Source organism: Drosophila santomea, chromosome 2L, assembly GCF_016746245.2.
Source record: "Drosophila santomea strain STO CAGO 1482 chromosome 2L, Prin_Dsan_1.1, whole genome shotgun sequence".
Lineage (NCBI taxonomy): Eukaryota > Metazoa > Arthropoda > Insecta > Diptera > Drosophilidae > Drosophila > Drosophila santomea.
The window spans coordinates 19,704,919-19,718,593 of record NC_053016.2 but is presented as its reverse complement, the minus strand read 5'-3'; the positions used below and the strand labels follow the sequence as shown (position 1 = coordinate 19,718,593).

Here is a 13,675-nt window from a genome sequence, read left to right as displayed (position 1 = left end):
CTAGTATACCCTTTTACTCTACGAGTAATGGGTATAATAGTAGCATACTCCAGTTGCTTGCTGCAAGTAAGACAGCGATTCGCTGGCTTCGAGCCGCAGACATTTGATGCATTTCATGGCATTTCACCTGCATCTGCCCCACCTGAGGCAAAAAGCCGATTAGCATATGTTTAGCTAGCAAGTTGGCCGATTCGACGTGGCCAGACCGAGTGCCACCCATGCCGACGTCATTCCCCAAATTCAGTTGGGTGGGTCAGCGGGCCGGAAATCAGTGGATCGTGTCAAATGCATCAACCGAGGTAGAGCGGCGGGAGCCACAAGCTTCAGACCCGCCCCAAAAACACGAAACCCGAAATGCCGAAACCAAACCCAAATGCGTTCCTCTGTGTCCGGTTTGCAGGCCCGGAACGCTGGTCACCGAGCGCTAATGCGGCGTGAATATGCAGGGACCGATGGTCGATGGACGTGGCGATGTCAGCTGGGGCCAGCACGTTATCATCGTCAATGCACGATTTTTTGTTCGCTGTCAAGCCCAAATGTTTGCAGAGCATTTCCCAGCACATCCCCAGCTAATGTGCGGTTTGGCGGTCGCCTGGAGATTAGCCCCAGTCCACCAAGTTCCCAACCCACCCCATTCGCCTCTCCATTTCCCAGCACTCATCTTTTCTCCGTGTTGACGTTACCTGAAAAATCAAAATTCCAAATTCCAGCACGAGCCAGATTGTCGGGCATTTTATTACGAGGAATGTGTTGACGCTCCACCTTTAGAAATGATTGAATGACATACCTGAGGAGAAAAGGACCAAGTGAAGAAGTGTAAGACAGTCCCAGATTCTGACACGTTCTACGCACTTAATATATGCAATGAAATGAGGTGGTTTTTTAACAGAATTTTAACACAATGCTGAAATTCTCTGAAACAAGTACCAAAAGGGGAATGCCATGAAAGTACATCTTCAAAAATTGTTTCTGAGCATATCTTCTTTTTTAACTCTGTCTTTGTAACGGAATATGCTTTAATTACAATCTATCAGGAATAAAAGCTTACTATAACTTACATCTTCTGTTAAGAAACAATAAAGCTTGCCTTATCTAATTTTTTTAAATTTTAAAATCTTTAAATTAGTTTTCTTGTTTAATACATGGGAAATCATTAACAATTAACACTTAACAAATTTCTTTAAATCCGCCAAATGATCATAGGTCACAGTACCACTTGCCTTCAAACGTAGCCATCTTGAATCCCCACACCGTTTCCGCTAAACTTCTCATTTACAATCTCTCCTGTCAAAGTGTGTAAAACTCAAACTCAGATGTCATAGCTCGACTTTTGAGCCGGCAGAAAAAACTTGTTCTTCAGTCGCACCCATCCATTCTGTGAAGTCCTTGTTTGCGAATCCGTATGTGTGGGTGTTCGCTTGCCAGCATTTTTGGGTGTGAGCCAGCATTGAGCTGTTTGTCTTTTAATTGTTTGCACTTAAGTCGTTGGTTTGTTTGTTCCTCTGCGTTTGTCTGCCTGGCAGGTTATGACTTTTGTGAGAAAAGTCGTTAGGAGAGCGCTCAAGCAAATTACGGCCACAAAGTATGGCACGTTTTTTCGGCGAAATTAATGCGCGTTTAAGGTAGGGCTTCCACGAGAAGATGCATTTATATGTGGGGGACAACGGTATATGCACGCGAGTCGTATTAGTAACAGACTGCGATGAAAGCAAAGAAAATGTTATTATAGTAAAGCATTTCATATGAGAAATTCATATAATCTTCTTATCAATAGAATGTCCATCTGGCTTTAATCAACTAAAGGTTTGAATTAAACTATCAATAATTCCTTGAAATATATCTGCTTTTAATTGTATCTTATAATAGGGAAAGCTTGGTAAGCGTGTTATGGACACTAAAAAAGCATCTTTGATCAACTAAATGCAGTGCCAACTGACTTATCTGTGCGGTCGCTTTATCAGCGTTTGGTATTCCCGTTTTCCATCATTCGTTTTCCAACTAAAGCAATAACTACATGTTTACCAGGACAAACAGCATGGAGAGCTAAGACAAATGCAATCTGAATCCTTAACCTTTACACTTGGCTAAATTGATGCACACATCAAAGTTGCGTTGCAATAGCCTCAAATCTTTCCGTAAATCAAGCAAAATGTAAATTTCACTAAAAACTGAGGACGAATCCGAACCGAAGGAAAGCGGAGACCAAAAAAACCAGCACACAAAAAATTCAAAAGCGAATGGCGTAAGGAAAATTGTTGTCCAACTGAAGTTAGGTAGCTGAAAGTTTTGTGGGGGAAATAGCCGAAAATGGCTGCCAGGTAAACGGAAAACGTTGAGGTAGGAAAGAGCTGACCACCGAAAGCCTTATTTATCACACGTATAGTCCCGGTCTCGATTCTCACTCTTCCATTACCAGATTTGGTTTCTGAAATCGCAAACGAATGTTGGCCAATTGGATTTGGTTACCCCAAGAGTTGGCCAAAGCCTGTGTGTGTTTAAATGGACTTTGTCCAGGTTTGAACACGCTTGATATACAATCTCCCTACTAGTGCACTGTAAATATTCGACAGAAGGTTAAAATAACTGAAATTTATAATAATCTATAATTGTTAAAATGAATATGTTAAGGAATTAAAAAACGCACTTTAAATTTATTACAGAATGAAACTGGTAAAAGTTATCGAAATATTTAGTTTTCCATGCTGGAATTTTATTTACTTACTTACTTTATTTATTTTTATTTACATTACAATTTACATTTACACCGGTACAGAACGCTGATAGCCGGTTCAAGGATATCTGTATAATTTATGGCTGTTCAGGCTGATAAAACTTATAAGATATGAACAAATGGGACGAAAGTTGTGCCAACAATATAAGTGTCCTCAAAACACTCTTGTTTTTAGCTAAAGAGCCTCAGCTTGGACTTGTGGTTTGACTTTTGTGCATATATGTTGTATGTATTGAAAGTGTATCCCCTAATAGATTTCCACAAAAGCAAGCTCTACAACAAAAGTAAGCATAACTCTTATCAGGTTTGTTTTATTCAGGTTTGTTATCTGTGTGAAGGTATGGAGTATGGAGGGTATTTCCAGAGCTATTGGCCGTCTTCTGGTCCGGGATTTCCCCCGCTGACCGGACCTTCTCTTGATGGTGGATATAGAAACCATGGTTTTGACCATGTCTATACTTTAAGTTTTGGTGAATTCGGACCATATTATGCGTTAGGAACACCAACACCACCAGGTTATTGTTCATATGGCTGTCAAACGTATTATGCAGAAAAATATTCATAGAAATATTTTAATAAAAAGACATCTGAAGTATACGATTTTTTTTCCTCAGTGCTTGGTGGTTTCCTGTTGCTCGAGTTGCCCAAAAATGTCCACGCCTGCCGCAAAATGGTATCGAAGAATTTTCTCCTCGACTTCTGATCAAGTTTTCTTTTCGGAAAAGAGGGCATCATGATAATTTAATCCAAGGGGCAATAGTCTTTCGCATAATGCACTTACCAGGGGAATTAAAATGAAGTTTATTTATGCCCAGCCAAAGTTAAAGTCGGATGGAACAACTTCGTGCCGTTTGGTCTTATTTAATTAAGCCCGGTAGCGGGCATGTTTTATTTCAATCAGTAGCCGGGGAAAGTGGATGTTGCAATGCACAAAAACCCGTGCAAAATAATTAACTGCATGCAACAATTTCCCTGACACTCCTAACTGCCGAGCTGTTGCTGGTTGCCACGATATTGAACCGAATTCGCTGGGCTGGCTTACTTGCATGTACGAAAATGGAAATCTGCATTTAATTTATTGATGCAACAACCACGTGGAGTGAATGGGAACTCTAGCTGAGAATTTCGATGTACCCGCCAGTCGCCTAAATGTATGCAGCGTAAAATTGTTAAATGCGCGCTTAATCTGCATATAGGCGTGGATTCCGCTGTGCGCCACGCCCCACCACCGCCCACTGCACACCCACCACCCGTCGTTGGCACCAAAATTGTTTCATTTCCCCATTAAAATGTACGGACGAAAATGTTAAACACTTTATTGGCTCGGTCCTGAACGCCGGTGGGCGTGGCAGGTCTACCTCCGATTGTTGCGGCTGTTTGCCACGTTAGCATATCTGTTTTTCATGTTCGCAGCACTAATCGGCCACCGTCCGTCTGCTCGAAGCCCGGGAATCCCCCGATCCACCGATTTCTGTTCCTGGGCTGGCAATGGGTTCATTCCAGACAGTTGCCACCTAGTGCACTCATACGTTTGCCGGACAGAGCTTTAGGACTAATCGAAATCGGGGCACAGGGAAATCCTTAAGCCATTGAATTCCGCTTTAAAAGTGGATATGGCGAAATAATTGGGCATCAAACAGGAATCTTTACTCTAAAGGTTCAAGGCTAATAGACCAACTAGTCCTATAATTACGCATTTTAAGAACCTTGTTTTTTAAATGCAGAAATCACTTTTTTAAAAACTAAATATCATTTTCAAAAATTATAAAGTCTGTGTGGGATTTTCATTTTCTTTCAAATCTTTTATTTTTGAATGTAAATCCATTTCATAATATTCATCTAAAATTCAATTTATCATTTAAAACCCATTACTATGGACTCCATCAGCGATTTCTAACTATGGCTTGGGCCTAGGTTTCCTGGTATCACGGATGTTACCAGCCAGTAGATTGGGCACGCAATCCACGGTGGCAGAACCACCACTGGCTACAGCATCCTCAGCCGGAGGGGGGTAATTTGGTGGCAAAGAACCATCCTGATTCATTCGGGGCCCGATCTAATATTGATTATAAAATGTTGATTAAAATATTTTCCAAATCAATACGAATATTTAGTACTGACGTTTGGTCGGGGAGGTCTAGACTGCTGAGAGCGCCTGTTTTGCTGGGCATTCGCCATTCCTAGGAGAACGCAGCTGAGCAGCAGAATTGCAAGAGCGAATTTAGGAGACATCTTTAGCTTGGCTTGAGAGGCTGGAAGACACTGTGACTTTGGCTGGGAATCTTTGCTATTTATACAGATTTGTCAAGGGAACCGCAAGCTTATCTGCTTGCGTGGAATTTGGACTTCATGCATATTGCAATTCTTAATAAATGTGATAGTATGGTTTAAGTGGAAGAAATGTTTCAACGAAAATGCTATTGAGTAGCTCAACATCAACGACAATAACGTAGAGTTCGAAGAATTGATTAAAGTTCATGAAGTCCGGTGAATATTGGCATTTTCTTCGTAAGTCAGGATGATAAGACTTATGAAATATGTATAAATGGGACGAAAATTGTGGCAAGAACTTCAGTTTTCTCATAACACACTTGTTGAGCTGAAAATGTCACCTAAGCTTGGACTTGTGGTTTTACTTTTGTGCGCCGTTCTCGTAGGAATCGAAAGTTTCACTCCCCATAGAGCTCCACCAAAGCGAGCTCCACAAGAGAAAGTAATTATAACTTCAAAATTATTATTTTAATCTATCTTTATTTTTTACCAGAAATATGGTGCTCGAACTTTTGGTGCGAGTTCTCAAAGTTTTGAGTCGTCTAATGGTTCGAAATTTCCACCGATGACCGGATCTTCTTTTGATGTCGGATTTGAACATGTTATTGAACAGGGGTTTTCTTCAAGTTTTGATGGATCTTTTCCGTTACGACCACCACCAGGGGGTTGTTCACATGGCTGTGAATCGTTTAATATGCTAGCAGGGAAGAGCAAGGACAGGTTTTCAAAAAATTAATTTTTGTAAAGGGATATTCACAATTTCATAAAAATATTTAAATAAAGTGGATTTTAGATATAAGATTTATTTTCTTCAGGGCTTGCTGGTTTTCTATTGTTGGTTTTGCCCAGAAACCTCTACGCCTGCCGCAAAATGGTAATGAAGCATTTTCTCGACTTGCGATCAAGTTTTCTTTAAAGCGTGGATTTTTGATTTGATTTGATCTGCATATAGGCGTGGATGCCGCCAACGTCCGTCTTGCCTAAGTCCGATTTCCCGATTAACAGTTTCCACCTAGTGCACTTATACGTTGTGCAGGACAGAGCTTTACGATTAATCGGAGTCAAACAGGGTACAGGATATTCCTTTAGCCATTGTAAGCCGCTTTTAAGGTAGATATTGCTAATTAATTCGATGGCAAAGTGGCCAACAAGTCCTATGACCATGTTATTTTTAATGACCTTGTTGAATGGATATTTATACCAGTTACTCGTAGAGTAAAAGGGTATACTAGATTCGTTGAGAAGTATGTAACAGGCAGAAGGAAGCGTTTCCGACCATATAAAGTATATATATTCTTGATCAGGACCAATAGCCTAGTCGATATGGCCATGTCCGTCTGTCCGTCTGTCTGTCCGTCCGTATGAACGCTGTGATCGCAGGAACTACAAAAGCTAGAAAGTTGAGATTAAGCATGCAGACTCCAGAGACATAGACGCAGCGCAAGTTTGTCGATTCATGTTGCCACGCCCACTCTAACGCCCACAAACCGCCCAAAACTGCCACGCCCACACTTTTGCAAAATGTTTTGATATTTTTTCATTTTTGTATTGGTCTTGTAAATTTCTATCGATTTGCCAAAAACTTTCTGCCACGCCCACTATAACGCCTACAAACCGCCAAAAACTGTGTTTAAGACTCTCCTCCCTTCCACAAGCTGAGTAACGGGTATCAGATAGTCGGGGAACTCGACTATAGCGTTCCCTCTTGTTTTTCTTTTAAATCCCTTATTTTTGAGTGTTATTTCACATGTTCATATACACTTGTAATTGCACGAGTGTTTCCATGAAACATATTATTAGTTTAAATGATTACTATAAATTAAATGTTCCCAAAATAAACAATTTATTATGGTATAGTATAAAAACATTAACCTGTAACACACGAATGGAAAGCTAAAGCTATAATTCACTTTTATTGCATGAAAACTTGTATAATTGTAAAACATCCTTTTCATAGGAATTTTATGAGAAAATTGTTTTTCAGTTTTGTGATAAGATATACTTATAACGCAATCACTAAAAATTTTTTTTTCCTAGTACAAACTGGCAAAGCCAGAAATCTTGAGCATATATTTATTTGGAAAAGTGACCAAACATCGGCAATACCAAGAGTCCTTTCTGAAGTCATCAGACTGTGCACGGGAAACACCAGATTGACACACGAATATCAGTTCTTTCAACCAACAAACAGTTTATGGCAATTCTGCACCGACTCCATTCACACAGATCAAGGTCGAACTGACCGACCTCTCAGTTTCCATAAATGTACTAAGACTTCTTTAATCCGTAGTTATATTATGTAAATAATAATATTAACAATCATGTATTTAATTAAGTAATTTGTTAGGTAAACCTGTAATTATTCCTGTAGTCCGTCCGTAAGTTTTTAAGTTTTTAATATATAAAAATATTTTCTAATTCAAGTTACGAGTGGGGTTCTAAAACCTTATTACATAATGCTTTTATAGCTCTTTTTTTGAAGATGGATTCCGTGACGTCAGCCATTTAACAATTTTTAGTCTAAAACATTTTGAACTTTTTGGAAACTGTTTTTTTTTGTGCATGTTCCTCTCGGCCCATTGCTTTCATTTTGGCAGGTGGCCAAAGAACCTCCATATAGAGTCATATACATTTGTAGACCCAGTTCATCCCTGTAGTAAAGTGGAGTTGAGTCGCAACCTTTTTGATTAGATTACGCAACGTAAAACTGGTTTGCAAATTGAATAAATGACTTTTGCGTTGCCAATATAAAACGTGTTTGAAATTTTTGATTAGGCAAACACAAACTCAGGGAGCGCGATTTTCGACCTTTCAAACATACCAACGAAAAAAGTAAAATAAAATAGAATAGAATATAACAAGCAACAGCGGCAGTGACAGAATAAACTGAAAAGGCCCAGGACACGGAGGACAAAAATGTCCTGGACCCTGGCCAAACTCCATTTTTCCCCGTCACTTTAGAGAAGGGACTCTGCGAACCGAACGTAATTTGTCAATTTTGTAGGGTGGCAGCGCGGCACTTTGTGGTTTTGGGACTAGGAAGGGTCCAATTAAAATTCATTAAACGTAAATTAACATTGAAGTCGGGCATTATAAATTACCTAGAGGCCGTAATGAATGACCTCGGAAACCTGGCCAAAATAGAAAGCCAATTGAATAGGGATTTGTGTAGCTAGTACCTGATCAAGTATTTCGGTAGACCCAATTATGTAGCTTAGAAGACATTTTCCCATTTAATTCTTAAACAGTTTATAATTTAAATTATGAAAGCATTTCTTATCAACGAATTGTTTTGCCATATTCACATTGCAGTTGTTCAAAAACAATTAATTAACAGCATACGCAATAATTGAAAAGATATATATCTACGTAAACTTTTTACACAACAGAATAAAAGAATGTTAATACTGATGCATTTAAAGTTCCAATATTAACTACAGCTTTTTTTCAATTACGATTACAAAAAAATCGACGATGCCAAGTTTTTTCAGGAGCAAAAATCTTAGATGCCGAAATCCAATTCAGGCTTAATGAGCTGTGTAATATTTGCATTTTGTTCACACCCAGAGAAGTTATTTTGGTGACTTCGCCAAGAACTGGGCGAAGTTTAGTTTTCTTGGCAAAGTGCCGTCCTGCAAGTGCAGCAATTGCTTCAGCGTTTACGTTAACATTTCTTTTTCTTGGTCCTTTTTGGCAATCCGGGAAATAGAAACACGTAGAGAAGAAATAGGGCGACATAAATCCATTACAGATTGTGAATGGGAAATAAATCAAAAGCCATAATTCAATATTAAATCACTCAAACGCCCGGCTAAACCAATTGCAAATGGTGAATGCATCTCGGTGGCACAACAAGCAGGACAATTAGTGTGTCACTCACTGCGGCGAAGAAAGAAGGGAAATGAGAAATGGGCTGTGTAGTCTCCGCTTTTAGCCAAATGAAAACCTCAAATGCGAATCCTTGCTGCAAACTCTTCTCGGGCAAAATCAACAAAATATTTCAAAATAACAAATGTGTCCATTGGTGCCGGGTAGCTGTGCTAGTGGGACAGCAGCAGCTCCAATGACAAAGTGCTTGCAAACGCACAATATTTGTCTAGGTCATGCATATCACAATCCGGATACGGTCGATCTTCCCGAAAGGTGAGCATCCCGGTGAGAAGTGGGCGGTGCACGGCCCTTCGAAGCGATTTCAATCCAGTTTGCCAGTTAAATGCAAACATAAACACAAGGGCAAATACACACAAAACACAAGACATATTAATCAGTGCAGGACATGGACAGCGTGCGATTCAGAGGGAGACGACGGTATGTGGACAGATATATAAACGATTCCCTGCATTGGCTTTGGTTGCCCAAACAAATAACTTGCAATTTGTGTAATCTTAGCACCTAGGGCCAAAATCAATGGAGAACGCAGTCCTCCAAGCAGCACACCACATCGTTTCATGCAATCACTTTCGCATACATATCTTTCCATTGAGCAAAACCCGTGCAAGATCAATACATTTATAAATGAATGAATATAAATAAAAGATTAGTGCGAATTGTCCACGATAACATTATCTTTATGAGGTAATAATTACAAATTTTACTAAGAGAGTTAACAGTAAAAATATATCTTACACTATCCTTTTTTTATAAGTTACGCGTTTATAAAAACCATCATCTAATACACAATATAAGCCACAATTGGATATTCTTTTTTTCTCTAGTGTGGTCAAATATGTATGCAGGTATATTTGGACCAGGTGTGTGGCAAAATATTTACAATTAAGCACAAAGGCAGCAAATGCATTGAGACTTCTATTGTTCCTTGTGATGTGGAGAAATGTCACCCATCGGCGTTCAAGGATGTTGAAGTTTCATTATATTAGGCAGTCGTGTATACGTGTGTTCATATATATGTTGGCCCTCAAGTGAGAAGGGATTAAATAGGATTGTGGAGGATTTAACTGAAGTCAAAATCGATGTTTGATTTTAATTACAGCGTGTTTTCTGACTTTACGAATTTAGGGTTGACGAGAAAAAAAAGTAGTCTAGGTAACTTTACTAAGTACTCCTTTTGAACGAAAGCCTTTAATAAAATACTATTTTTTTTCTTCAAAAGAAGGCGATATTATGACACTACTTTTATAAGTATCCTTACGGCTACTTTGTAATTCTTTCCGCAATATTCTCCAAATTGTATTTCGCTTTTAAAGCTAAATATTTATAAAGAGCTATTCAAAGTAATCCAGATCAATAATCACCGTAAGCATATATTGAAAACATAGGATGATTAAATATATCTTTAATAGTTGGTACAGCTAAGCAATACGTGTTCAATAAAGTATATTCCATAAATGATCTTAAATCTTTGGCTTGTGTCCGTAAAAAGGCAGCACTCCAAGATGGCCCTGAAACTCAAACCCCGAGGGTCTAACCGGAGTGCTTAAGTGCCTAAGCACTCCATGATGGATGCAGGAGAGGTGGTGCTGAAGCTTAACCCTAAAAGCGCATTTTAAGTAATTCCAGAGCCTTGCCTATGGTCTCTTAACCCACTGCTCACCCTTTCACCAGCCATTTCTGCTGCGGCTTAAAAGCTTTAAAGGAATTTATTGCGAACACTTGAAGTATTTTTTGCTGCTCCAGCTCTATGTACATACATATGTATATGCATAGGTACCTATGTATACATATATATATAATGCGAATTATTCGCTTGGGTGTAAAATGAAAGGAGCTAGAAAAACAACAGCATCTGCAAGGAGCAACAGTCGCCGCTTTACTCGGAATGGGGAAAGGAAGGTCTTTGTCCATGCGTAGGTTATTTACAATGGGTATTTTATGGTGGGAACCCAGAATGGCAATCTTGCTGCAGCCAAAGCTTTCAATATCTTCACACTTTGGTTTTTAGTTGAACTGTTTTCCTCTTAATATATATGTGCTGTTTCACAGGACAGAAGCGATGAGGGTTAGGTCTCGAAAACGAAATACAATTGCATGTAATGGATGCAGTCTTGTGTCTCGAAAGTAAATAGTTTCGAGCTGGCACATGAAAAATTATTAGTCCGCATCGACTTTTAAGTAAAGGTCCTTGTGTCTAGAACAAAAATGTATTTTCTTCCATCAAAAATTTGTTTTATAGAATCCGAAACAGTGAGTACATACAATATTGTTTTTAAAGCAGTTGCGGAAATTTAAAATTATATATTCGGCAAAAGCAGAGCATCTGATAAATAAATGATTAGCTAGATGACTTACTCTGGTAATATAATCATCTATAATTAACAGCAATTCAGCATCAACATTTTCGCATGTATTCGATTTTATAGGCGCCACAATATTTGTTTTGGTTTATTTTGCCACCCTTTTTTTTCCATTCACTTTCATGACGGTCTACAAATTAATTATTTACCTTTTTTCGCGAATTCAGTTTTTCAAAGTACTTGACACTTTATAGAGTGTCGAAGAAAAAAGATTAAAAATCAGAGCACAACTTTTTACGACCATAAATAAGTAATCAGAAATTCGTATTAAACGGGGAAATACAATTTTTTAAAGTTTGTTAAAGCTGTAATAGATTAATAAATTTTAGTATTTTTAGACCGTTATTAATATGAATTAAAAATTAATTAGCTACATATGTTTTTATTCACCTTGTTAACAAGTAGTAAAGGATACAAAAAAACAAGTATTATTTGCCAGAATTCGATTGATACATAATTACTTACTTAAATACATAATTTGCGTTTTAAATTCGTCCCACAAAGATTATTTTACCTCTCTTGTTTGGCCTAATTAATGTCGTCCGTGAGCTCATCAGGCCATTGGATAAACATTTTTACATAACCAAACTGCATTCAAATTAATTTATGTTAATTACTGTTTAACAGAACGCGGCTGACTGATTGCTAAATTGATTTTAAATGAAATGCAAATACGGAAAAAATCCAATCCCCGGCAAAAAAATTAAGGAAATCACCCAATAAGTCCCACTGATGATAATGGCAATCTATTTTATCGCACTGATTGCTGTCAAACATCACTGATATGAAACAAGAGGTTTGGTTGGTAAATCGATAGGAGAATGGATAAGCCGTAAAAAGTGAGAAAACTAACCATATTTTTTTCTTAAAATTGACTTTGTTCGTTTTTGTATATCACAGAAAATTTAATAACTACACTAATCAAGATTGGAGCTTTGCCCTACAAATTTGTTACATATTTTAAATTCTATGATAAAAATAAATGTATTAGGTCTGGGTGACTTGGACCTGCTGCTTGTATCACCAATGTATTAAGCCAGGTTTTCTATGGTCGAAACTTTCTTATGTGTGTCTAATGTCTTATGAGTGGTTGTGTTAGGTTAAAAATATGTATTATTATAATGGAAACCCTCTTTAATTAGTATTTAGGTAAAATGGGTATTTATAATAATAAAATGTGAGTTCTTTAAGGAGAAGTAAATTGAAGTTTTGGCAATGGGAATAGAGGCATCCCTATGAGGATATAATAAACGAAGGAGCTGATATGAAACAATCTGTGACTTTTATGGACTCAGTTAATGGCAGTCCCTGCGGCGACAAAAAGTTTCCAAAAAGAAACATTCCATAAGCTTATTTATGGAATTCTGCCGCCAAGGAATTGAGGATATAGAGCCGGTGATGGTGGAGTTGTGAAAAGTTTTTGCTGTTATATGCATCTTTTTAAATGCTTGAATAGTGGAGAGTCGAAATAAGCAAAAAAGTGAATCAGAAATCAAGAGTCTATAAGTGCATTAAGTGGAATGATTGTAAAAACCTTCCGCCTCGAAGGACATTTCCTTGGCAGAAACAACATTTGATTTATCACTCCTACATTCATTATGGCAAGTTATTAAAAACGTATTGATGTTTGCCATTGTGTTTTCGAGCACCTCCATGCCTGTCGGTGCAATTTCGATTGGGGGAGAGCAATTAAGGACTCCTTTGTCTGCGATTAGGTAATGACATGAGCTGGCCCTACCGCACAATCGGCAATCGCCTTGTTGTCGGGGTCTTAGCTGTCAAAAGCAGCAGGTGGGGATATGGCAGGAGTCGGGTGATAATGTCTTGCAGCACGGGGAGGGGGGAAATGGAATGTCATGGCACTCCCCCGGCATATCAATGGCGTGGGGGCTGGAAAACCAACTTGCAACCTACTTGGCTCAGAAACGCACTCGAGTGTGTGTGTGTCTTGGCCAAATGCCAACGCACAAAACTTGCCATAAATCTACAGGCAGCGTACAATTAATAAGGATTAATTGTACACCAGAACTTGTGCAGCGACAATGCCAGACAGAGCCAAGACAAAGGGAGCAATGGCTGTGGATTGGGCCAAGGAAATGGAGATTGCATGGCAGTAGTCAAAATTTAATTAATTAATAGCACAATTTTAGTTGGCCTGCATACGTGTGTGTTTCTCAGAAAATGGGCAGCAAATCGATAAGCAAAGCTTGAATTCTCAAAATTACCTCCGTTAGGCGTTCCCCAAAAATATTCTCGTAAAATATTTGCCTTAATTAACAGATTCAGATCAAGGGGGTTTATTAGAGAGCCAATTACCGAAACATTCACAATGCATCCAACCAAGCCTTATAAAATGTTTGTTCATTTATTTCATTTCTTTAGTCAAATTTGAATCGGCATTATTGCTTAAATATGTACCTAA

At 38.4% G+C, this 13,675-nt stretch overlaps 1 protein-coding gene across 1 annotated transcript; it reads right to left on the bottom strand.

The window, feature by feature from the left end:
* Positions 1 to 4,618: 4,618 nt before the first annotated feature.
* Positions 4,619 to 5,406, bottom strand: LOC120458523. The gene is made up of 2 exons (XM_039646196.2): positions 4,853 to 5,406; positions 4,619 to 4,787 (listed from the first exon to the last, which is right to left on the bottom strand). The coding sequence occupies exons 1-2, from the start codon at positions 4,961 to 4,963 to the stop codon at positions 4,629 to 4,631; spliced, it is 270 nt and encodes an 89-aa protein (XP_039502130.1). The 5' UTR covers positions 4,964 to 5,406; the 3' UTR covers positions 4,619 to 4,628.
* Between the last annotated feature and the right edge of the window lie 8,269 nt (positions 5,407 to 13,675).

Bases quoted from the DNA above. Each gene is read 5' to 3' on its own strand.
- LOC120458523 (XM_039646196.2), bottom strand. From the start codon at position 4,963: ATGTCTCCTAAATTCGCTCTTGCAATTCTGCTGCTCAGCTGCGTTCTC. The intron at 4,788-4,852 runs GTCAGTACTAAA...AATCAATATTAG, and splicing joins CTAGACCTCCCCGACCAAAC to ATCGGGCCCCGAATGAATCA.